The following is a 23,069-nucleotide window of genomic DNA, read 5'->3' as shown; positions in this document are numbered from 1 at the left end:
TACACAGAACGACAAAAAAAAAAGGTTGGGTTTTAAGCAAAGCAAATCAAATACAGCGAGACTGGTGTTGGACTTACGGACAAATGGCATTGCTATGGATTTGATGCAATTTTTTTTCCTTGGAAGGATTTGATGCAACTTGTAACTTGTTATTAGCTTAGAAGCAACAGAATATCGAGTAACATGACTGAAGTTACTAGTTGGCTTAGGCTGCGTGCTGCGAATGATTTTAATCAAGAGAGCGACAATTCAAAAGCAAGAATAGTCAGCTTTCCAACCTCGTGTATAGAAAAATATAGACATTGCCTTTGGAAGCTTGGACTCTCAACTCGAAGCAAGGAAGCGTACCAGAAGTCCAATCTCAATTTGTTATCCTCAGCAAGAGTTAAAAATGGAGAGGGTTCCCATGAAGGATCCTCCAAAGAAAATTCAGAGAAATTTGTAATAAGAACCCAGCCTAATCCAGCCTCATGTTGTTCTCCTAAGGTAGGAAATAAATTTCAACTTCTTTGCCAACTGATCATACCATTGAAATACCAAAAACTCGACAGCATTCAGTCCCCCACCTTTAAATTCTTTTCATTGCTCATCCCACCTTTAAATTTGAACTGTCCCAATTCCCAAACATGGCCTGCATTGAAAAACATTTAGTAACCAAATTAACCACTTACGGTTCAGCATTTGAAGACATTTTTTTGGGAATCCATTACGTGCATATATATGCTTAATTGAAACTTGAAAGTAATAACTTTACGGGACACGATCCCCGCAAATGCAAATCTGGCTATCTACTTTCATAGTCAAATGCTTCTAAAGAAGCCAAAGTGTTGAACCTGAAAAGGTGTTACTCATAACAAATTTAGCTATACCACTTTCATACGACCAAGTTAGTTTATTGTAACATATATACAAGTATCACGTTTTTTAAGTCATGAGGCCCAATGCAACGAAATAATTCTGACAAAGGTAGATATATAATATGTCGTTGCTAGTTATGACCTTTTATTTAAAAATAATAAAAAATAGCTATTTATTGCCGACAATTTATAATTTAAGTAGCAAATGGACATGTTGATGAGCAACATGGATAAAATTCACTAACGGACTCACCTACTCCAGTTGAGAAGAGTATTTTTAGCAATAAACACCAAATCCATCTATTGGAATATAACAATTGATGAACCGTTGTCCAAGGTCACATTTTCTACGTCACGTGTTGTCCAAAGCCACCAACCGTTGAAAACGTTACAAGGGACGAAAAGAATCACAATCCCAATCTCATTCCATGTTCTGTCTAAACTACAATCTGGCACCATTCTGTTTTGCCAACAACTGTTACGAAGGAAGATGTTACCCTAGGAATTTCCAAAACAAAATGCTCAAATTTCTTATAAAATCATGCCCCGTAGTATTACTGCTGTTATCCTAAGATATATATACTCCACCAGTCACAAATCACAGACCATTTTAACTTTTTTCAGATATATAGTTTTTTTTAATCTTGGTATATAGTTTTAACTATACATCTAGACATACATAATGTCTAAATACATACGAAAACTATGTATCTAAAAATTAAAACAGCCTGTAATTTTGAATGCACATGTTGCGAGACAATCCTACCATCAGTCACCACAACCAACTTAACACTATCCTAATCTGCCGGCTGAAAAGTCCCAAACGTGGGACGAACTTTCACAGAGACGTCGACTGAATTGCCTGCACCCGTCTCTATAAATACAAGTGAAACACGGCGTCCTTGCAGCGAGCGTGTCAAAGAAAAAAGTGTGCCTCGCTCCACCCCACCACCACCGCCCGGGCGGCCACTCCACTTCCACTGACGCGGCCCCGCCCCTGCCCTGCCCTGCCACGGCCAGCGTCCAAAGCTTCCCTTCACCTCAAGATAAGGGGTTCGCAACATCTCGGGGCCTCCCCCAATCTCCACTTAACCCCATCGCCGCCCGAAGCCGTTCGCCACTCGCCGCCAATGGCCATGGCCTTCCACACCCTTGCCGCCTCGCGCGTCCGCGTCGGCCCCCTCCTCCCCGCCGCCGCCGCGGCGCCCATGTCCTCCTCCGTCGCGGCGCACCGCTACCACCACCGGCGCCGCTTCTCCGCCATCGTGGCCGCGGCGCCCGCGGCGGCGCCCGCCGCGGCGCCGGCGGAGTTCGACTTCGACTCCTACATGACGGAACGCTCGGAGACGGTCAACCGCGCCCTGGACGCGGCAATCCCCGAGGGGGAGCCCCCCGCGGCGCTGCACGAGGCGATGCGGTACTCGCTGCTGGCGGGCGGCAAGCGGGTGCGCCCCGCGCTGTGCCTCGCCGCGTGCGGCGTCGTGGGCGGGCGGGAGGAGTGGGCGCTGGCCCCCGCCGCCGCGGTCGAGATGGTGCACACCATGTCGCTCGTCCACGACGACCTGCCCTGCATGGACGACGACGACCTCCGCCGCGGCAAGCCCACCTGCCACATCGTCTACGGCGAGGCCATCGCGGTCCTCACCGGGGACGCGCTGCTCTCGCAAGCCTTCCACCACGTAGCCAACGCCGGCTCCTACCCGCCGGACGTCGACTCGGAGAAGCACCCCGCCCGCGTCGTCCGCGCCACTTTCGAGCTCGCGCGCTGCATCGGCTCAGAGGGCCTCGTCGCCGGCCAGGTCTCCTTCGTTTATCAGATTCGATTACTTTCCACTATTCATCATTGAACAATTCACCATCGCACAAAAGGGAGTAAAAATTGGGCAATGTCCTAATTCTGACATCCTTTATATGGCGATCTTCCTAAGAGTGATGATGTGGATGGTCTGTTTGTCCGCATACAGTTGAATTAGGACCTCAAATTACTAGTACTCGCTAGCTAAGAATTGCGACTTTGAGGTACTTAATTGCTGAAAATGCATCTCTGGTCTCTCCAGGTTGTGGATCTTGCCATGACTGGCGCATCTGAAGTTGTGCCCCTTGAACGCCTGGAGTACATCCACCTCCACAAGACTGCTGCATTGCTTGAGGCCTCAGTGGTCATGGGGGCAATCATCGGCGGGGGCACGGATGAGCAAATTGAGCGGCTGCGGAAGTACGCGAGGTCAATAGGTCTTCTGTTCCAGGTGGTCGACGACATACTTGACGTGACCAAATCGTCGGAGGAATTAGGGAAGACAGCAGGGAAGGATTTGGCAAGCGACAAGACTACATACCCGAAGTTGTTGGGGCTAGAGAAGTCACGGGAGTTTGCAGAAAAGTTGCTTTCTGATGCAAAGGAGCAGCTTGCTGGTTTTGACAAAGAGAAGGCAGCACCTCTGTTGCATTTGGCCTACTATATCGCCCACAGGCAGAACTGAGGTGATGCTTACTCTGTTGTTGTTCTTGTTGATCTGTAACTTTGTAAGCTCATTGTACTTGGGTTTCAGAAATATCCGAATCATCATGTGATGTATACTAGCTGTAGCTTTCTACCTTGCTGTAAGAAGGTTATTCAGTTGAAAATATGAATATCAAATCAAATTAGTAAGCCTGATTGAAACCAATCTTTCTGCCTTATGGTTTTCTTTCTGGCTGAACATTTGCTGCGACACCAAAAAATGCTCCAAGTAATCCCAGATGGAAATAATTCAGTTACAGAGCATCTGTAGACTCCTAGCTGAGGTTAACCAAAAATATTGACTTCTTTATATTTGATTTGAGAACTCTCCAATGTGGTGCATCACTATCAGGATGAAGACAAGAACTGTTGTGTTTCAAGTTTCAACATCTCTTGCATGGGCACATGGCTCTGATTGAAACCAAATCTGTATGTTTGCCAGCATCACACATGAAAAATCATGTTGTCTCCTACTTATAGGGCACACCCAGCAATGTGTCATACCAGATCCTCTGGTGTTCTCCCCGGTAAACCATCACTATGTTATCTGAAACTTTTCTGGGTCACGGTTAACCAAGTGCTTGTGGATAATAACTGCAATGTTACAATATTGATAGCATAATAAGCAATTACTATCCAATGGATGATTCTAATTGAACAGGAAAAGAAAGGGTTATATGCATATCATTTCCCTCTTATGTTTTCCGAGAATGTGGATAGCACATGCTATATCTAATAAAGCTGATGCATCAGAATGTTTCAAACTTTATTATTGCACTGATTGAGGTTGTATCATGTATGAAGATTCTATTTATGATACTGCGCTCTGCATAAGCTGGGCACTCTGTCTGGCTCTAGGTGATGACCACCTAAGTTGCACGGATACGGATACGTGTATCGGTATCGGAAGGATACACGGATACGGCAATTTTCTAAAAAACCCGATACGCGGATATGTTTACTATTTAAAAATAATAATAATAATAATAATAATAATAATAATAATAATAATAATAATGCAGCGCCACAAAGTATTTCCTCCACCAATAATAACAATGGCTTCTCCAGAATGGAGCCAATTCATGTTAGTACCTAGGTATTTCATAAGAAATATGGCACCAGCATATCAACTACTAACTGCGGGTCCCACATATCATACACTTCATTTTTTTATCCACCCACTCCCCCAACCCCGTCGCACTCCACTCTCTCCCTCCTCCCTTCACTCTCCCCAGGCCAGCGGCGACGCTCCTCCGGCCTCTCTCGCCGGCACCGGGCTAGACGGCGGCAGGCGCGGCAGGTGCGGCGGGCGGCCACCGGATCTGGTCGACGGCGGGGGCGCGGCGGCCCTCCTCCCTCGTCGCGCTGGATCCCCCTCCCTCCTCCCTGCTCCCTCCCTCGGCGGCCATGGCGGCCGCGGCGTGGGGCGGAGGTGCGGTTCGTGGTGTAGCGGAGGCACGGGACGCCCCTGCTCCCTCCTCCTCCCTCGATTTGGGGCGGCGGACGGCCCTGCTCCCTCCTCCTCCCTCGATTCGGGGCAGCGGCGGCCGGAGCCCCTCTCTGGCTCTCTCTCCCCGGCGGGCGGCCTCGGCGGGTGACGAGCTCGGCGGCCTCGACGGTCTCGGCTCAGCTCCGGTGCCCCGCACCTCCATCCTCCCTCCTCCCTCCCCCTCCCGCGGCGGCGGATCTCGAGCTCGCACGCTCCTCTCTCTGCTCTCCGATACGGCAACAGATACGTATCCAAACCTGAGTTTCAAGGCACAATGCGGCCCAGTACATCGATACGCGATGGATGCGTATCCCCGGCATATCCCTGGCGTATCCATATCCGATACGTATCGGATACGGGATACGTGGTCTCCTGGACGTATCAGGGTAATGGAGATGACCACTCATCTGGACACCAAATACTTACGTGGTCCCATCAGCTTCTCGTGTGAACGAATAAATGGATGCACATGTTTTTATTGGTTTTGGTTACTTGTTGTTACATATATTCTACTAGTAATCATGTTTGGCAGATTCTGATCATATGGTTATGTACGTCATTCACCTGTTCATGCTATTTTTTTTTATGTCACTATAACCTTTGTGAGCTTTCTTTGACTGATGGAGGTGAACTGAAACTAGTCTCTGCCCCTATGTAGTCCAGATATTTTTTTTCGAACAGGTTGAATGGTATGGTCTGTGAACAAATGAATCACCTTTGTCACTGTAAGCTTTCTTGACTGAAGGGGCCAAACTAGTCTCCACTCTCCAGTCTGAACATCGTGTTAAACAATGCTTTCTCATGTGACCACATGTTTGATGTATCATGTACGATATTACGAATGCATATGTGATCATATCAATCAATTACCGTACTCACACTACCGCTACTCCTATGCGAATACTGCGCTCCTACATGTGGGTGTACTTGTACATGCCTGCGTGCTTCCGCTTTGGCACTCGCCATGATTAGTCATCGTCGCCGCCGCCGGTCGCCAGTCACTGTTCTCTGTGGTCCGTTCACGTGTTCAGCGGGGCGCCCTGGTCGCCTTCGAACTGATCGATCTCTCCGGCCGCTTGCTTGCTCTCATCTCCTCCGTCGGTTCGCTCCCATTGACCTGCGCAGCGTCCAAGATTTCAGCGCTCGCAGTTCTTCCGTCAAGTTCTCATGGACTTGACTTCTGTCAATTGGCAGATCACGTGGAAGGAAGAAGGCAAATATTCGCCCAAGTTTGGTAGTGGAAAATGAAAAAAAAGAAAACGCTAGTCAACCGAGACCAGCGGAAAGAGATCGTATATCTCGTGCCGTTTCTGTGACGTGGACAGAGGAACTGGTCTTTTTTCAAGCCACGTGAGGAGAAGAAAGCAACGCGCGTCAAAAATTAGCAAAATGATAACCAAACAAAGCACTAAATAGGGTACACGTGCCATTTTCTTATCTCCTTAATCTGTAGTAAAAATACTATGATACCCTATATTATAGGATGGAGGGAGTAACATGGAACCATTGATGCTAGGATGCTCTATATGAGAGGAGCTAGAGCTTTAGAGTCTGTTTGAATGGGTTAAAATTTAGTGTTAAACTTTATCACCTATTAGCAGTCATATTCTTGCTAAACTTTTTAAATCTGGACTATAGTTCAATCTATCTTGTTAGCACTCCTGTTTGGATATGCTACTGTTAAAGTTTAGTACCTACAGCATTTAGCATTTGGATCCAAACACAGCATTAGAGTGCATTATCGAGGTGCTCTGAGGCTCTATAGGCCTTTCCAGCACTTGCTCCAAGTTTGATTCATCTCTGATTTCATGGATCTCTTCACGTGTGGGCATATCGAACAGGTTGATTTTTTTTTTTTGAGGCGAGATTTTTTTTGTTTTGTTCTTTCCATTTTATAACTTCCGTTGGTTAGCTGACCTCGGCGTAGGAACATGGGGCAGCGATATGGCGGCGGATTACCCGGTGAGACCAGAGCGAAGGAGCTGTATGTTGCAGTCTTGCAGACTCGGCAAAACAGGAGACCGATTCCCGCACAGGCGCATGAGAAGTGGCAGCGGCGGGGGACGGATCTTCCTTGCAGCACCACTTCCGCGGCGGATGACGAGATTCCAGCGGATGGGCTGCGGCATCAGATGAGCCAAGCCGACTTCTCCTGGAGGCTGGAGCCGAGCCAATGATATGAGCGCGTGGCAAGAGCCAAGAAACTGCACGCCTGCACGTTATCTCAATCAGTAGGTAGGGATAGTAAAGGACGTTATAAGTTAACGTAGGCTATATTTTGTTCATGAATTTTTTCAGATTTTAATACTGTAGCATTTTCATTCTTATGTAGTTAATTATTTTTTCAATTGTATTTAATACTTCATGTATGTGTCCGAAGTTTTATGTGATAGGTATATAGAAATTTTTTTAGAAACTAAACATGACCTTAGATTATCTAAAGGACGGAACCTAAAAAATCAAACTCTAATCTTATACAACTTTATAAAAACCAATTTGAATTATGAAAGAGATCACTAGAGATAATCCATTGGCTTTGTTTGGATCACGCTAGATTCTAACGTGCACGTCTCCTGAAAAAAATCTCACATGCATGGTGTATTAAATGAAGTCTATTTACAAAAACTTTTCAGTGATGGGTGTAATTTTTCGTGACAAATTTAATGACGGTAATTAATCGATGATTTGCTACAGTGATGCTACATTAACAATTCTTTAATCACGCAGGCAAAAGTCTCATTAGATTCTTCAGGGTCACTAGCGCGGGTGTTCTGAAGTTGGTTTTGTAAATTGGCTTTGTTTGACACTGCAATTAGCGGTCAAAACATCACTATTCCTAGCACGGGGAGAAACCAAACAAGGCCATTACCACTCCAATCCGGAAGATGTCTCCACGCGTCGGTCATTAGGCATAGGTCCGCAGGGGAGCTAGCAAATCTGTTGACCGTCCCCACTGAATTTTTCCCGGCTGAAACGGGGACGAGGCTCCTGGCTACCGCCGCTTCACCGACGTCCCACACCAATGCCAGCCCGTGCTCTCCATGGCCGTGAGCTACGTCATTACCCGGAGGGCTCTGCCGCCAGCCACGCGCCCCTGCTGCCGTTCGACGGCAATGATGTGACGGCAGGCGATCATGTCCCGCCGGACCCTCTGCGGCTCACGACCTTCGTGCTTAGACACATCGACGTTGTGCGCGTCGACCCGACCGCCGTCAACGTCAGCGGCGTCCTCGTGCTTTCCATCGCCGGGGAGGGAGGGTGCCGACGACGAGATCAGGCCCCGCGTGCGCGGTGGAATTACGCCATTGTTAGCAGGATGCGTAACGCGGAGCAAAAGAAATTGCAGCACATATTGTAGGAGACCTGTAGCGGCTGTGAAGTCCCAATACCAACCTGTGTGGTCTCGCTGCCTCCTGTTCCCGGCGCATCTGCCTTTGCTCGAACAGCTGAAAACATTGCTATGTTACGACCAGATTTGGATGGTGTATTGGTGGCAGAAAGAAGAACGATGGCAAAATAAATGACATATTTATAACAAGGATATGAGCATACTTGGATTCTAGATAACCCAGACAGTTGCATCAGTCAACCCGCAACCCTGCTATGTCTGTGGTATAAAAAGCATCAGAAACTTTGCAGAAAAATAAATGTTATTTACATGTAAATATTTCTTTGTTAAAGTTTCCATGGCCCTGAGAGAGATACTAAAACGTGGTATTTCTTCAGGATGGCAAAAAAACCATCTTCAACAATTTTTTATAGAAGACAAAAACTATTGAGGTAAATCAGCTCTTCTTTATTTGATGAAAAAACATTTTGTGAACAAAAAAAGCTCTTATTTCTTATATACAGTTTGGAAACGTGAGGTTCTTGAGATCTGTATTAGTTTGGAGCATTTATGCCTAAGCAGTGCCTTGGTCCTTCACTGAAGCTCAGTCTTGACTTGCAGGCGCATGAGGCCTCTTACTTTCAGTCACCGCAATTCAAATGACTGCACTCAAATGACTGCACAATCATTGAAGTACATTTGAATTGTGGTGACTGAAAGAGTGGAACATGCAGTACAACGACCCTGACGAACCAAATTAAGATTCCTGGTTCCATGCATCATCCGAGGTGCAATTCAGATTTCTACAAAAGCTGGGCCTTGTTTGGTTCGGTTCAAGAGCTAGGAACAGTAAATTTTGACCATTAATTACAGTGTCAAATAAAGTCAGTTTACAAAACCAACTTCAGAACCCCGCGCTAGTGACCCTGAAGAATCTAATGAGGCCTTTGACCACGCGATTAGAGGATAGTTACTGTATCATCACTGTAACAAATCATCGATTAATTACCGCCATTAGATTCGTCGCGAAAAATTACACCCATCCCTAAAAAGGTTTTGCAAATAGACTTCATTTAGTGCTTCATGCATGCGAGATTCTTTTTTCGAATTGCGTGCGTGCTAGTTTCGTAGCACAGCCAAACAAGGCCCTGGTAATTCTGGAGACTGGAGAAGAGCTACACACATGATCCAGGCTCATATTCCTTAAGCAGACACCTGAAAAAGCTGACCAGAAGAAGATCGCATGGCCTGATGAGCACATGCTCGAGAATCTGAAGCTGGGCTCAAATTCAATTCATGTTGGATCAGCCTACTTGGCCCAGGTATATGGTTCGGGCGGTTGCAGCAGCTAGAACATGTCTCCCGCACAATGACGCACCGCGGAGGCCAACATTTATAGCTGGGCCGGCATAGAATCTGCAGTTCGCGAACTACACGGGCCGCCATCTCAGCTACGGCCTGCAAAATCCCACGGTCAAACCTCCCGAACTACACGTGGTCCCGGCAGATGGTCCATGCCCCACCGCCCCTCCATTTTTACCGGCATCCACGGACGGCGTGGCACGGATCAGGAGGTGGGGCCCGCCCGTCAGCAGCGTACGTCCTGTAAAACTCATGAGTGCTTGGGTACGGGCCGGTCAAAGCAGCAGAGCTTTGAAGGCGTTGTCACGCGCTGCCCCACTGACAGCCATGTCTCACTTTCCCGGCGGATTATCCTAATCCCGGGCTCAGATGCTCAGAAGACCCCGCTCCCGCGACTACCTAATCACACACGGGTACCCGAAAAAACACACGAGTACACGACATCCGGATCAGGAGCTAGTGTTTTTTTTTGGGGGGGGGGGGGGGGGTGAGGACTTAAGGAGGAGGTCCAAAGGTGTAGTTGACTCGTGTCAACACCGTCGCGTTCGCCGTGCGGTGCCCTCGTTAGCCTGCCATTGCCAATGTCATGAGGAGTCATCAAAGGCCCCACCTGTAAACGCAAAAACACAAAAACGCAAAATTTTGTGAAGGAATTTTGCTAATTTAAAGTACTAAATAAAGTTTATTTACAAAACTTTTTTGCATGGATGGGCTGTAAATCACGAGACGAATCTAATGAACCTACTTAATCCACGGTTTGCAACAGTAATGCTACAGTACCATCCGGTAATTATTGCTTAATCATGGATTAATTAGCATCATTAGATTCGTCTCGCGATTTACATCCCATCTGTGCAAAAAATTGTATAAATAGACTTCATTTAGTACTTCAAATTGACAAGATTTCTTCGTAAATTTTTTTTGCAAAAACATGTAAAGAGTACTAAACAGGGCGAAAATCTTCATGCGAGTACACGCTGCCACTAGTACATCGCCCCCCGCATAAAGCGCCCACGGCACTCTGCAGACGAAACGTACGCACTGCTCCGACGGCGGTGGCGACGGCATCCATCCATCGGCGCCGTGAAATTCGCCGTCGCAGATCCCGAGGCGCGCCCACCCACACCACACATATGCCCGCCGGCACCGCGATGCCTGCGCGCCGGCCCTACTCCCACACTCGCTCACGCGCAGCACATGGTCCTGTTTTGTTTTGCGCTAGTTTCGTAGCATGTTAGTAAATAGTGATATTTTGATCGCTAATTACGATATTAAACAAAGTCAGTTTACAAAACCAATTTCAGAATTTCCGCTAGTGATCCTGAAGAATCTAATAAGACCTTTGACCACGTAATTAGAGGATGATTACTGTAGCAAATTATCGATTAATTATCGTAATTAGATTCATCGCGAAAAGTTACACACATCCCTAAAAAAATTTGAAAATAGACTCCATTTAATATTTCATACATGCAAAAAAAATTCGAAAAACATACGTATTAGTTTTGTTGTAAAACCAAACTCCCACTCGCCAAAAGCCGAGCCCCCCGGCCGGCACGGCAGAGAGAGAGACCCACCCCAGCCTCTAGGCGAGGAAAAAGGTAGGGCCACACCCACCCACCATGGCCAGTAGTATCTAGCCAATCAAGTTGCAATAAAGTAAAGTTACCGTACCACCCTCGTGAGCTCGCCCGGGCCCGCCGCCCAGCCGTCGCCCGGGCCCACGAGGGCGAAAGCTCAAAGCTAGCGGCTCCAGCTCGCACGCCATGCCATGAGTCCATGACACACACCACTCTACTCTACTACGGGCTTCCAGCAGGCAGCAGCAGCCAGCTCCCCCTCCCCCTCCCCCTCCCCCTGTGGCCTTCTCCCACTAGTCAATACTCACGGCGCAGTACGCCACCCACCACCTCGCCATTAAAGAAAGAGGAGGCAACAAGGCAAGTCGCGGGCAGCGGCCGGCATGACGTCGGGGGCGGCGGCCGCGGGCGGGCTGGGGCGCACGCCGACGTGGAAGGAGCGGGAGAACAACAAGCGGCGGGAGCGCCGGCGCCGGGCCATCGCCGCCAAGATCTTCACGGGGCTCCGCGCGCTCGGCAACTACAAGCTCCCCAAGCACTGCGACAACAACGAGGTGCTCAAGGCGCTCTGCCGCGAGGCCGGCTGGGTCGTCGAGGACGACGGCACCACCTACCGGAAGGTCGGAGCTTTCTGCTCTTTTTTCTCTCTTGGTCCCTGATCTCCCTCTCCCCGCTGTTCAGGGATCCTCGACGTGCGCTTCGTCCGCGCAGATCTGAATCATCTGATAGATGGAAGCTCACCGTGCGTTTTCGTCGTTCTTGGCAGGGATGCAAGCCGCCGCCGGGGATGATGGGCCCGTGCTCGTCGTCGCAGCTGCTCAGCGCGCCGTCCTCGAGCTACCCGAGCCCGGTCCCGTCCTACCACGCCAGCCCGGCGTCGTCGAGCTTCCCGAGCCCCACGCGCCTGGACCCCAGCAGCGGCAGCAACACCAACAACCCGGGCGCCGCCGCCGCGGCCTCCTCGCTGCTCCCGTTCCTCCGGGGCCTGCCCAACCTCCCGCCGCTCCGCGTCTCCAGCAGCGCCCCCGTCACGCCGCCGCTCTCCTCGCCCACGGCGGCGTCGCGCCCGCCTACCAAGGTCCGCAAGCCCGACTGGGACGCCGTCGCCGTCGACCCGTTCCGGCACCCCTTCTTCGCGGTCTCGGCCCCCGCCAGCCCCACCCGCGCGCGCCGGCGCGAGCACCCGGACACCATTCCCGAGTGCGACGAGTCCGACGTCTGCTCCACCGTGGACTCCGGCCGGTGGATCAGCTTCCAGATGTTCGCGGCGACGACCGCGCCCGCCTCGCCCACGTACAACCTCGTCAACCCGAGCAGCGGCGCCTCCGCCTCCACCTCCATGGAGCTGGACGGGATGGCAGCCGCGGAGTTCGAGTTCGACAAGGGCCGCGTCACGCCGTGGGAAGGCGAGCGGATCCACGAGGTCGCCGCCGAGGAGCTCGAGCTCACGCTCGGCGTCGGCGCCAAGTGAAGCGACGGCCAATCTCGCAAAAGCTCGGATCTTTGAGCTCCTGTACTGCAAGTCTGCAATGCCATGAGCATCGAGTTCGAGTACCAGCTGATCGCGGTTCTTGTGAGATCAGCGGCGGCAAATGTGTAGTACTCCTAGCTGCGTGACGAAATTGACGACGCATTTCGTGCTTTCGATCGGCCGCTTCGATGTAGGTGTAGGTGATGCTGTTGTTTCATTTCATTCATCATGGACTGATGAGAAATTGAGGAACCAGAACAACCGTTCGTTCGTCTGTGAATTGGATCGGATCACCGATTGTTTTTGAAGTAAAGGATCACCGATTGTATCGTCACCCATTCATCATTTGGATGGTCTCCTCATTTGGATGCCACTTTTCACTGTTTGTGCTGTGTATAACTCCTCAAGATGCGTGACCTCGTGGGTGAAAAGAGACGGAGGGCTGAACTTTTTTGTGACTCGATCTTGTCTCTCTCGGACGTGACGGTACCAGTATTCGCTTTACCTTTTTACAGTTTTACAGTGGGAGGAGTATCTTCTCTGGGAACGTGAGCTACTCGTACGATACTAGGCTATCGACTGTCCACCGTCACCAAGCAGCTACCCCGAGGCCTGCGAGGCTGCGACGCATGTTTGCGAACACACACGCATGAGATGCCGAATTGCAGACCATCATCAGACCAATGTTCTATGCGCATCATGCTAGTAATAGATCACACGCCAGCAACACTTACCTCACCTAACTTTAAGTGTGGTAAAGTGTAGTTAGCAACCAACTTTAAATGTGGCAAAGTGTAGTTAGCAACGACACGTACCATAAATCGCTAGTTGGCACACACTCATGACAGTCAGATCATCTTTCCCAGCAACAGTCAACCACCTGGTAGCTCTCGGCCGGGGGCGGCACCCTGTAGATGCTGTTGCCCGCACACCAAACCAATCACCAGCCGAGCATGCACCTATACGGAAAATGCAGGCATCGAAGAGGGGCCTGTTTGTCAGGCCTCCGGCTCCTCAAAAAACACCTCCGGCTCCTCAAAAAACACCTTCGGCTTCTCTGGTGGAGCGGCTTTTCTAATGGAGTTGAAGCCGTTTTGAAAAACGTTTGGCAAAACGGCTTCACCTGTTGGATTGAGACTGTAAAATATCTAAATTGCCCTTTCTTATATTTTTTCTTTTTTCCTTTTTCTCCTCTTATTTTCTTTTTCTTTCCCTTTTCTTTTTTCCTCCTCCTTATCCATTCACCCTGCCTCACCCGCGGCCCCATCGGCCTCCGCCCGCGCCTCCCACCGACCGCGAGCTCCGCCACCCAGTAGCTTCCCCCCTCCACCTCCGCCTCCACCACGCCACAAACACACGCAGGCGCCGCCTCCGACGCCCATGCCGACGCCCGCTCCGCCAGTCGCCACAACCTCGCCCACGCCCAAGTACCCGTCCTCCTCCGCTAACCCCTCCACCGACCCTTATCCCTTCACCAACAACCCTTTCTTCCCCGCCGTCCCCACGCCACCGCCTCCCGCCGCCGAGACCCAGCCCTCCTCCTCCGGCGACGGCGGCCTTCCGACGTTCCCGGCCAACATCTCCAACCTTGTCGCCCCGACCCTGCGCGCATCCGGCTCCCGCCGCTCCCCGGTGCTCCAGGCGCTGCTCCTCTCCTTGCTCTCGCTCTGCCTCCTCCTCCTCCTCCTCTCCGCGCTCCTCTCCATCCACCTCGTCCGTCGCCTCCGCCACAGCGGCCACCACGGGGCCGCGGCCTCCTCTGCCGCCGCGGCGCACCGCAGCAACGCCGGCGACAATGATGACGGGGACGAGGAGGGCATCCGCCGCCAATGCCTACCTCCTCGTCCAACCCCAGCACCGAGTTCCTCTACCTCGGCACCCCGCCACCGTCGCAGCCAGCGGTGTGAGACGCGTCGCTTTTTTTTCTCCGTGCGCTGGGTGTGCCATGGAGGGGCATTGCGGGACGGGAGCAAGCGGAGCCGCCTGGAGCCACGAAAACGTGGCTCCTCCTCGCCTTTGAAAGCCGCTAGCGGCTCCAGCGCCTGCTCCACACCTGGAGCCGGTGCGATTTGCACTGTTTGGCAGGGCTCCTGCCGGAGCAGCTCGTGGAGCCCTGCCAAACAGGGCCGAGGTTCCATCCAGCTGCGCCTGCCAAATCATTGGGAGCACGAGCGGAGCCGTAATCTCCTCCCGCCTCAACTCTCTCTTTGTCAGCAGCACAAGCATACGGGGCCTGTTTGGTTACTGGCACGAATAGCACAAACTTTGACAAAAAAATTAGAGGTATTAAATAAAGATAGTTTACAAAACTCACTCCACAATCCCTGCGCTACTTCGCTAGACGAATCTAATGCGGCCTTTGACCGCACGATTAGAGGTTGGTTACTGTAGCATCACTGTAGTCAATCAGCGATTAATTACCGTTATTAGATTCGTCGCGAAAAGTTACATCCATTCGTAAAAAAAATTGCAAATAAATTTTGTTTAGTGCTTCATATAAACAAGATTCCTTTTTGTGCTACTCATGCTAGTGCCATCCAAACGGGGCCACGGCCCACGGTGCGACGCATCTCGCGCTCCGGGCTCCTGCAGGCCTGTTCCCGGCGGCCGGATCGTACCGGGTTACTACTTACTACCGGCGACGGCCCCCCGTGTACGCGCTCGCATTATTGGCCGACGTGCGTGCCCCGCGGCGGCGTTCGAGGGGTCGGGCTCGGCGTCCCCAACAGTGACATCGCACAGTCCCGGGATGGACATGCACGTCCGCTACCCCCGCCGGCTTGCTAGCTAGGGTTATTGCGTGCTGGTTGCGCGGCTACAGTGATGGCATGTCCCTCCTAGGCCCTGCCCCCGGGGTGCCGCCGCGGCGCCGCGATCCGCCTCCATCCGGGTCCGCCGCGTCCCGCGGCGCCGGCGCCCCCGCGCTCGCGACCTGGCCGCTGCCAGGCCGAGCGACGGGGCGCCCGCCGCTCCGCGCTGCCAAAGGTTCCCTGAAGATCCGGTGCGGATCGTGCCCAATGACGACGACGATGCCCGGGGCCCCCCCGTGCGCATGTGCGGCTGTCAAATCAGTGGCGCGTCCGCCGCGGCACCGAACGCCGGACGGCGACGCGTTCGCGGATTGATTTGCTTCCAGGGCCGCCGCGCCGACCGACGGGTGGGCCTTTTTCTAGTCCCGCTCGTGCGCCGCGATCCATACATACCACATTGTTTGTTGGTTGGATCGTGGACGGAGCGGCTGTCGCTGGCGACGACGGACCGGGGGCGGTAGCCGGTAGCGACGTATGTAGCGTGACTGTGCGAGCGAGCGACGCCGGCCTTGCACAGCACCAGCAGGGAGTGGAGGTTGCTGTCTCCCGTGCGTTGTCGGACTGACGGGTTGCGTCGAGCAACCACACGTCGTCGTTAGCAACGAATCAGCCAATTAATCAACAGTATTTTTCACTCATATCAAATCAGCATCGGCCACAAACAAATCAACATCAGCTACTAGCCACAACCAGCCGAACAAAAAAATGCTACGGTGCGAATGGATCATGCCGCTGTGACTGACTACGAGTCGACGTGTCGAGGGCTCGAGGCGCGTTGAGGAACCGGGGACGATGCTAAGGCCCTGTTTGGCAGGGCTCCATGAGCGGCTCCACGAGCTGCTCCAGCCGGAGCCCTGCCAAACGATGGTTTGGGAACCATGTCCACATGTGAAGCCCCTGCTGGAGCCGTCAGCGGCTTCCACAGGCGACGTGAAGCCGAAAAAACGAGGCTCCGCGCGGCTCCGGCAGCAGACCATTGCCCTTCCTTCCATGATTGCCCCTAAACTTTGCCGGAATAACCACAATTTTGCCACTCCCCAACCCTCCAAGCCCCGACGGGAGAAAAACAAAGAGCGCTCACCATCCTCCCGTCCCCCTGCTCCCAGCGATACAGAGAGGCAATGAATCCTCTCCGGCAGCCGCCGGCGGCGGCGCGCAGGGAGGGCTCCCCGGCCACCGGAATCGACGGATCCACTCCGGCGGAGGTGGATCCAGACGACGGCGGAGGGCGGGGGCGGATCCAGGCGGAGGTGCGACGGGAGGCCAAGGCGCGGCGCGCGCTGAGCATCCTCCAAGGGGGAGGGGCCTGGATGCTGGTGGAGGCGGAGAGGCGGCTGCTGGCGAGCGCGCTCCTGGATCACGGCAACGAGCGGTTCGTGCTGCTGTCGGAGACGTGCATACTCCGTCCGCAACTTCACCGCAGTGCGCCCCCGTCCAATATTACCTATTTATTTATCTATTTTATTTCCACATGAATTCAATTAAATCCGTCATGTTTCCTTGTATGTATTACACCACCACTCATCAGTTTAAGCAGCTCAAATATCTAAGGGCATATTGGACATTTGACCATGCCAATCCATTCATAAAAAACAAAATGGAGCTGTTTTGCCAAACATTTTGCAAAACGGCTCAACTCCACCAGAGAAGCCGCTCCACCAAAAAAACCCAAAGCCGAAACCGTTTTTGGAAGAGCCGGAGCCTTGCCAAACAGGTGCTGATTAATTAGCTCACCAACCAACACAAAAACGGTGGCAGCACCCCGGGCGCATCGTGCGCGAGTTGACTGCTGACTGCAGTCTGCAGGAAAACAACGGCAGGAGCAGGCAGCCAGGAGGTCGTTGCGCGCTCGCCACTTTCACCTGATCGGCGTGCGCGATCTACCCTCCAATTAGGGAGTCGTCACCGGCACGATGCTTCGCTATCGCTGGCGCCATTTACTATTGGGCTGGTTCTTTCACGCCTTTCAGGCCTTCGCCCACGAATGCAGTCGTCTTACCGGGCCCGACGATGGGCCGCGATCTAGACGGGACATCCGCGGGAAGTCCGAAACCGAACGGGGCGGGCCGAATCCACTTTCCCATCTCAATCAGCGCCTAATCGGAACCGGCGGCGCGCCTACGTAATCCCTGTCCGAATCGGAAACAAAGTGAGAGAACCGCCACGCCCGCGCGCCTTTTTAACAGGACCGGTGGCCAACACTCCTCCATTGTTTCCTTCATCATCAGAAAACGAAATCAGACTAGCGTTCCATCAACCGTCCAAACACGATCGCGGAGAGAGACGAGACGCGCGTTCACGCTCCGGACCTGTACGTGACGAGCCCTAGAGCAAGCCCGGCCGCAGGCACGGGGACGACCATGGCGGCAGCGGTGGCTCCTTCTCACCCCGGCATCCCGGCGCCGGTCTGCGGCGTGTCCCGCGTGCGCGTCATCGACCCCACGTGCGTGGCGGGCCGAGAGGACCAGCTCGCGGGAAAGCAGGTGCAGGACGCGAGCGGCTGCCGGCGCCCCCGCGACGAAGAGCCGCGGAGGACGCCGCGGCCGCCGCCCCCGGTGATGAGGAGGCGCCGGCGACGTGACGGAGACCGCGGGGCGTCCCCGGACAGGAAGAGGAGGAGGGGAAGTGAGAGCGCTGGTCGCGCTATCTACTCCCGGAAGAACGACGACGACGTCGCTCACCGCCGCGACCGCGATGTCGCCCACCGCGCGGCAAAGCGGAAGGAGGGTCGGCGAGAGCGTGGCCGCGCGCGCGGGGACACCAGGAGGAGGAGCACCTCGCGGTCCGAGGAGCGGAGGGCGCCGCGGGAGTATCCGTCCGCCGCCGACGACAGGAAGCGGTCGCCGGAGGAGGAGACCGAGAAGGCCGGTGACGACGCCGAAGACGAAGCAGCCAGGCGCAGACAGGACGAGCTGCAGCGGCAGAGGGAGGAGTTTCGGCGGGAGCTGGACAAGGTAGTGAGGACGGTATGGTTCAATGACCCCTACATCTCCCCACTGTGCGTGCTCAACACCATGCCAAGGTGGTCATTGCGTACAAGCAGTGAAGTTGAGGAAGGAGAGGTCGTCTAGGGATCTTGAGACTTTCTTGTAAATCCACTAATCCTCACTAGAGTTCCGTTGCCCGATACCAAATTTAGCCAAACAGTTCCAGGAGAAGAGCGTTGCAATCATTGGTTAATTTTTGGACTGCTCGATCATGATCATTGGGATCGAAGCTAAGCGACAGTTCAGTACAATCTGTAATAACCCTTTGTAAGGTTTCACTGCTGAAACAAATCAACAATTGATCAGCACCGCTGCTCTTCTTCTGGTAAAAACGGGTTAAATTCAATTTTGCGTTTTCCTATCGCGAACTTTATTTAAGAGTTTTGCAGTTTATTATTTAAGACTTCACACCCTGGTTGCTGCACATGCGACACTTTGCAGAACAGAAATTTTAGTCGATTCAAATCAGTTTTTTTTTTGCTTTTGAAATCGACGTACGTCACTAGGTCACCGTCTGTACATGGCAATTTTTTTTTTGACACATCCTACTCAGAATTCCTTTGGCTGCACAGCATTTCCTTCCAAACCCATAAAGGAAACTGCTGGAGGAGCCCATGAGGCTTAAAGTTAAGGCGGCCCAACTGCCTTGGGCCAAATCTTAGGCAATTCATGGATAGTGAGCGCACGAAGTTAGCAACCATTACAAAATTGTCTCCTTTAACAAAAGTCGAAAATCTAGTTAAAAATAGTCGAAAAACTTCATTTCCCTTTTTTTGTTGGCGATTGGCTAGTTCTGAAGACTTTAAAGAAACATGACAACACAACTCCGAATACCATGTCAACTGACTGACTGTTCAAAAGGAGAATTTACATTAATCAGCTGAAATAAGGAATAGAAATCAAGTGTCTATATTATTATAAAATGATACAGCAGAAAGCCACAAGAAAGAGGACAGATTCCCTTATCCGCTGATTTATCAGTATCATTAGGGCAACCAGGGAACACAAAATACTGAAAGAGGGCATGTTGTCAAAGCATAACAAGAAACCAATCAGCTTCATTACATCCTCTCCAGTGCTGCAGGGCTTATTGGAATAATACCAGAAGCTGAGACCAGAGCATCAATAGGGATATCAGTTGAGTTGACTGGGATGAGACCTTCCTCCATAATTTGCACCGAGTATGAAAGAGCAACTTCAAAATTGCCAAGCAAACATTACAATAGGTAATGTAGCAATCAAAATGGCATGGATGTAACATATTATTAATCATCATCAAATGGAACCACGAAAGACAGAATGACAGAAATAAAAGGTGCTTCCATTTCGATTAAAATATCTCATAGTCATGTAATAGTAAATGGAACTGTAATACTCTGTTCTGGAAATTAATGCTTCTAATGCAATTAGAAGCACAATGAACTTCCATTTGACTCATTTTGATTCACCATTTGGTACGGCAAAAAAGACGATTCAAAATGTGTTGCTAGTCTTACTGTCATTCCCTTTAAAACAAACTATTTATTTTGTTCTGGAACAGCAATCCATAATTTGCTCTGTCAAATCTTGCTCTAATTCTGATCCATTTGGATACTTGGCTTGACAGTAACGAATAGGGTATAGGTAGACAAAACCTAAGTTCACATCCAAGTTCAGATCAACCAACCCATGATTTAGTATCATAAGAAAAACTGAAAAAGATCCTTAATTACAAAGACAGAGGTCTAAGAAAAACATAACAAAATCCTGCATATATAAATGTGTGCCATACCTAAGAGGGGCTGATTCCACCCTTTCTCTTTTGCAAGTTCTTGGTATTTCAGCAAGAATGTGTCATAGTACCTTTTAAATTTGAAAAAAAGACAAACAATAAGACAGCGGCGGAAAAAAATATCTTTCAATTAAAAGCATAAGCATGCACTTTAGCATAAATTGAACTAACCATTACCATGCAACACTGTATATCTTTTGAGGTTCAGGTTCTGCTTAGGCATTTTACACAAAGCTGACTTGCATGATGGTACTTCCGCATTGAAAAAAACAAATATATATCACAGAACCTTACCTACATAATCTAGAAAGAAACAGGGAAGGCGACAGGCTTATTGCAACGCCAGCATGACCTTGCTTTTTCAAACTTTTACTAAGTTGTCATTGGACAGATTTCATGTTCATACAACTCTCCTTGATTCTAAGTACACAGGGTGAGGTTACAAGCTTTCAGATTGCAAGTTAGTTGGTTCAGATCACGACACCCATTTGATTCCTTTGCCATCCCATGAGTTTGCATGACTAATATGGACCACCCTTTCCAGGAGTTTTTGCATATTAAAAATCTACATACTGTCTTAGATGGTAACTATTGTTATTACAACTGGCTGCATTGGTAGCAGAATCATACGAATTAAATGTAACTATTGTTATTATTATAGCTGGCTCCTCTGGTATCAGAATCAAAGGAATTAAAACTTTGATTTAATTATTATCAGTATATTGAAATTTACATTAATATTATTACAAATGTTGAGTTCATGCAGTTTGGGATCCTATTTCTTATGTTAGGGAGTATTCTTTTAAAATTATCCCTGAAAAATAGCAACCTCAATAGTCAATACTGGCAAATAGAATAATATATGCAATCCTACCCTCCACCACGTCCCAGTCTTCGACCAGTTCTGTCAAACGCTTGTCCTGCATGAATAAGAAGTATTACCAAATTGAGTCTATGTGGTGGTCTGGCAGAGCACGTATAAAGGAAATGACAGAGAACCTACCAGGCAATAGAAAAAGGTCAACAGGGGAAGAGGCTGACAATACTGCAAGGATTAATTGAGGATCAAGTTAGCCACCCTGTTGATGCAGTTTATAAGTACAACTATATGGGGGTAAAGCTTTCCGGTAACATGGAAATAAACTTTACCATCTTCACGATCGTTGCCACTAGCATCCACGGGTGATGGTTCCAGAATGTTCATTGAATTTTTGACCAAGTCATCCATGGTGGTGATTTTGAGCATCCGCATATTGCGGTTCTTATCCTCCACTCGAGGAACATAAAGATCCTTTGCCAGTTCCTCTTGTCCTTAAGAAGAACCGAATTGTTAGTAACATAATCAGTAACGAGCATAACTATAGATGGACTCACCAGGACTTGATGGTAGACACTCTGCTAGTATTTTTGATGTATCGACTTCTCGCAACTGATAGCAGCTTATATAAGCACACAACCGTTTGCTTGCTTTGAACCAAGAGGAGTTCAAAATTGTAGTTTGAATGGCCAGATCTGGAAAACCAAACAAAAATTTCACCTCCAAATACTTGAATGGGACAACACAATTAAATCTACTTTGTACCAACAATGGAAGAACAATAGTGTGGTACAGCACCCCCACATCCCCATTCTAGTTAAGATCTCTAATTACCAAATCAAAATAAGGAAAGTCCCCTTTGTCGCACTAATGTAAAAGCAAAGTTAGTGCAGACTAATCCTTGTTTCTCCTAGTGTCTTCTCTGACGCTTATTCTGGTGCACTTATCTGCAAATAAACCATTATCGGAAAATAACACTTCTCATATGGTTGGGGCACACTCCAATGCTAAATAGTCTCATGATCTTGAAATATAAAGCAGAATGTACAGAGAAATTGCACAAAATTTTCGCCACTCTTTTATTACTCGCTCCAATTACTAAACGTCCAGACTCCAGAGTGTGTCAGCGTAAGAGCTAGCCAAAAGAAGCACAGGCAGAGCTCAGTTCTTAGTCGGCAAATCGACGAACAGGTGGCGACCGACGGCCCTGCAATCGCGCGCAACAAGCAGGCCCGAAGCAAACGAAGCACGCTCGGCGCAGGTCACCTTCGCTGGCGCGCTGGTCGGGGGAGAGTGCCTTGAGCGCCCTGCGCACCTCGGTGCGCAGCGCGCGCTTCTGGTCGGCGACCGCCTGCTCCGCCGTCGTCGACATGGAGGCGGCGGCGGGGCGCAGCGAGGCCGATGAGGGCCGCGGGAGGCGGAGCGCGCGTTGGTGGTGGTGGTAGGTGGAGGCGGGCGCGGCGCGGGGCGGCGGCAGGAGGTGGAGGCGCACCATCAGGGAGGCCACGGCATTTTTAATCATCTCCCCCCTCGTGCGCCACTGGCACGGCCGCCGTGTCTCATCGCGGACGCGCGGCCATCGGTGCGTGTGCCGCGAGTTTTTTTAATTTTTATATTATTTTTTCGATTTATCAAAAATATATGTCGTGATTTTTTTTTCAAAAATGTCACGGGCCGCCGGTTCATCCGGCGGAAGGTTGTTACCGCCGGATGAACCAGCGGTAGGCTCGTACCGCCGTGGGCCGTGGTGGGCCAGATCTTACCGCCGACGGCGGTAGGTTTCAACCGGCGGTAAGGTCCTGCGTATTAAAGCCGCGCGCCCGCTCCCCCAGCGCCGCCGCCCGCCCGCTCCTCCCAAGCCGCCGCCCGCTCGCTGCCCCGCGCCGCCGCCCGCCCGCTCCGCCGGCCGCGCGCACGCCCGGCACCCGCGCACCGGGCTTTGGCCGGCGGCGCGGCTCGCCGGCGCTCCCCGGCCGTCGCACCCAGGCGGCGCTCGCCACTCGGATCGCAGGTAAATTTTAAATTTTAATTTTAGTAATAATAGTTGGTAGATTAGAATTAGAAATATTAGTGATTTGAATATAGTTTTATGTGTAG

The 23,069-nt window shown here is 50.9% G+C and overlaps 3 protein-coding genes across 4 annotated transcripts; 2 read left to right on the top strand and 1 right to left on the bottom strand.

The window, feature by feature from the left end:
- Positions 1-1,769: 1,769 nt before the first annotated feature.
- LOC120661786 (geranylgeranyl pyrophosphate synthase, chloroplastic-like) lies at positions 1,770-3,523 on the top strand. The gene is made up of 2 exons (XM_039940734.1): positions 1,770-2,656; positions 2,915-3,523. Exons 1-2 carry the CDS (start codon positions 1,988-1,990, stop codon positions 3,335-3,337), a joined length of 1,092 nt encoding a protein of 363 aa, XP_039796668.1. The 5' UTR covers positions 1,770-1,987; the 3' UTR covers positions 3,338-3,523.
- Positions 3,524-11,346: 7,823 nt separating this feature from the next.
- On the top strand, positions 11,347-12,932 carry LOC120661785 (protein BZR1 homolog 1-like). Its single transcript, XM_039940733.1, has 2 exons — positions 11,347-11,736; positions 11,883-12,932. The coding sequence occupies exons 1-2, from the start codon at positions 11,500-11,502 to the stop codon at positions 12,585-12,587; spliced, it is 942 nt and encodes a 313-aa protein (XP_039796667.1). The 5' UTR covers positions 11,347-11,499; the 3' UTR covers positions 12,588-12,932.
- Positions 12,933-19,215: 6,283 nt separating this feature from the next.
- Positions 19,216-22,561, bottom strand: LOC120661784 (5-formyltetrahydrofolate cyclo-ligase, mitochondrial-like). 2 transcript variants are annotated; one of them, XM_039940731.1, is made up of 7 exons: positions 22,239-22,561; positions 21,530-21,667; positions 21,305-21,466; positions 21,159-21,200; positions 21,030-21,075; positions 20,156-20,226; positions 19,216-19,579 (listed from the first exon to the last, which is right to left on the bottom strand). In XM_039940731.1, exons 1-7 carry the CDS (start codon positions 22,492-22,494, stop codon positions 19,446-19,448), a joined length of 849 nt encoding a protein of 282 aa, XP_039796665.1. In that variant the 5' UTR covers positions 22,495-22,561; the 3' UTR covers positions 19,216-19,445. The 2 variants fall into 2 exon arrangements, with proteins under 2 accessions (XP_039796665.1, XP_039796666.1); XM_039940732.1 differs by having other exon boundaries at positions 19,216-19,492.
- Between the last annotated feature and the right edge of the window lie 508 nt (positions 22,562-23,069).

Source organism: Panicum virgatum, chromosome 2N, assembly GCF_016808335.1.
Source record: "Panicum virgatum strain AP13 chromosome 2N, P.virgatum_v5, whole genome shotgun sequence".
NCBI classification, from domain to species: domain Eukaryota; kingdom Viridiplantae; phylum Streptophyta; class Magnoliopsida; order Poales; family Poaceae; genus Panicum; species Panicum virgatum.
The sequence above is the reverse complement of the archived record's forward strand: the minus strand, read 5'-3'. Positions and strand labels throughout refer to the sequence as shown.

Bases quoted from the DNA above. Each gene is read 5' to 3' on its own strand.
- LOC120661786 (XM_039940734.1), top strand. From the start codon at position 1,988: ATGGCCATGGCCTTCCACACCCTTGCCGCCTCGCGCGTCCGCGTCGGC. The intron at 2,657-2,914 runs GTCTCCTTCGTT...TGGTCTCTCCAG, and splicing joins AGGGCCTCGTCGCCGGCCAG to GTTGTGGATCTTGCCATGAC.
- LOC120661785 (XM_039940733.1), top strand. From the start codon at position 11,500: ATGACGTCGGGGGCGGCGGCCGCGGGCGGGCTGGGGCGCACGCCGACG. The intron at 11,737-11,882 runs GTCGGAGCTTTC...CGTTCTTGGCAG, and splicing joins ACGGCACCACCTACCGGAAG to GGATGCAAGCCGCCGCCGGG.
- LOC120661784 (XM_039940731.1), bottom strand. From the start codon at position 22,494: ATGATTAAAAATGCCGTGGCCTCCCTGATGGTGCGCCTCCACCTCCTG. The intron at 21,467-21,529 runs GTGAGTCCATCT...GTTCTTCTTAAG, and splicing joins GTGTCTACCATCAAGTCCTG to GACAAGAGGAACTGGCAAAG. The intron at 19,580-20,155 runs GTATGGCACACA...GCAATTTTGAAG, and splicing joins GTGGAATCAGCCCCTCTTAG to TTGCTCTTTCATACTCGGTG.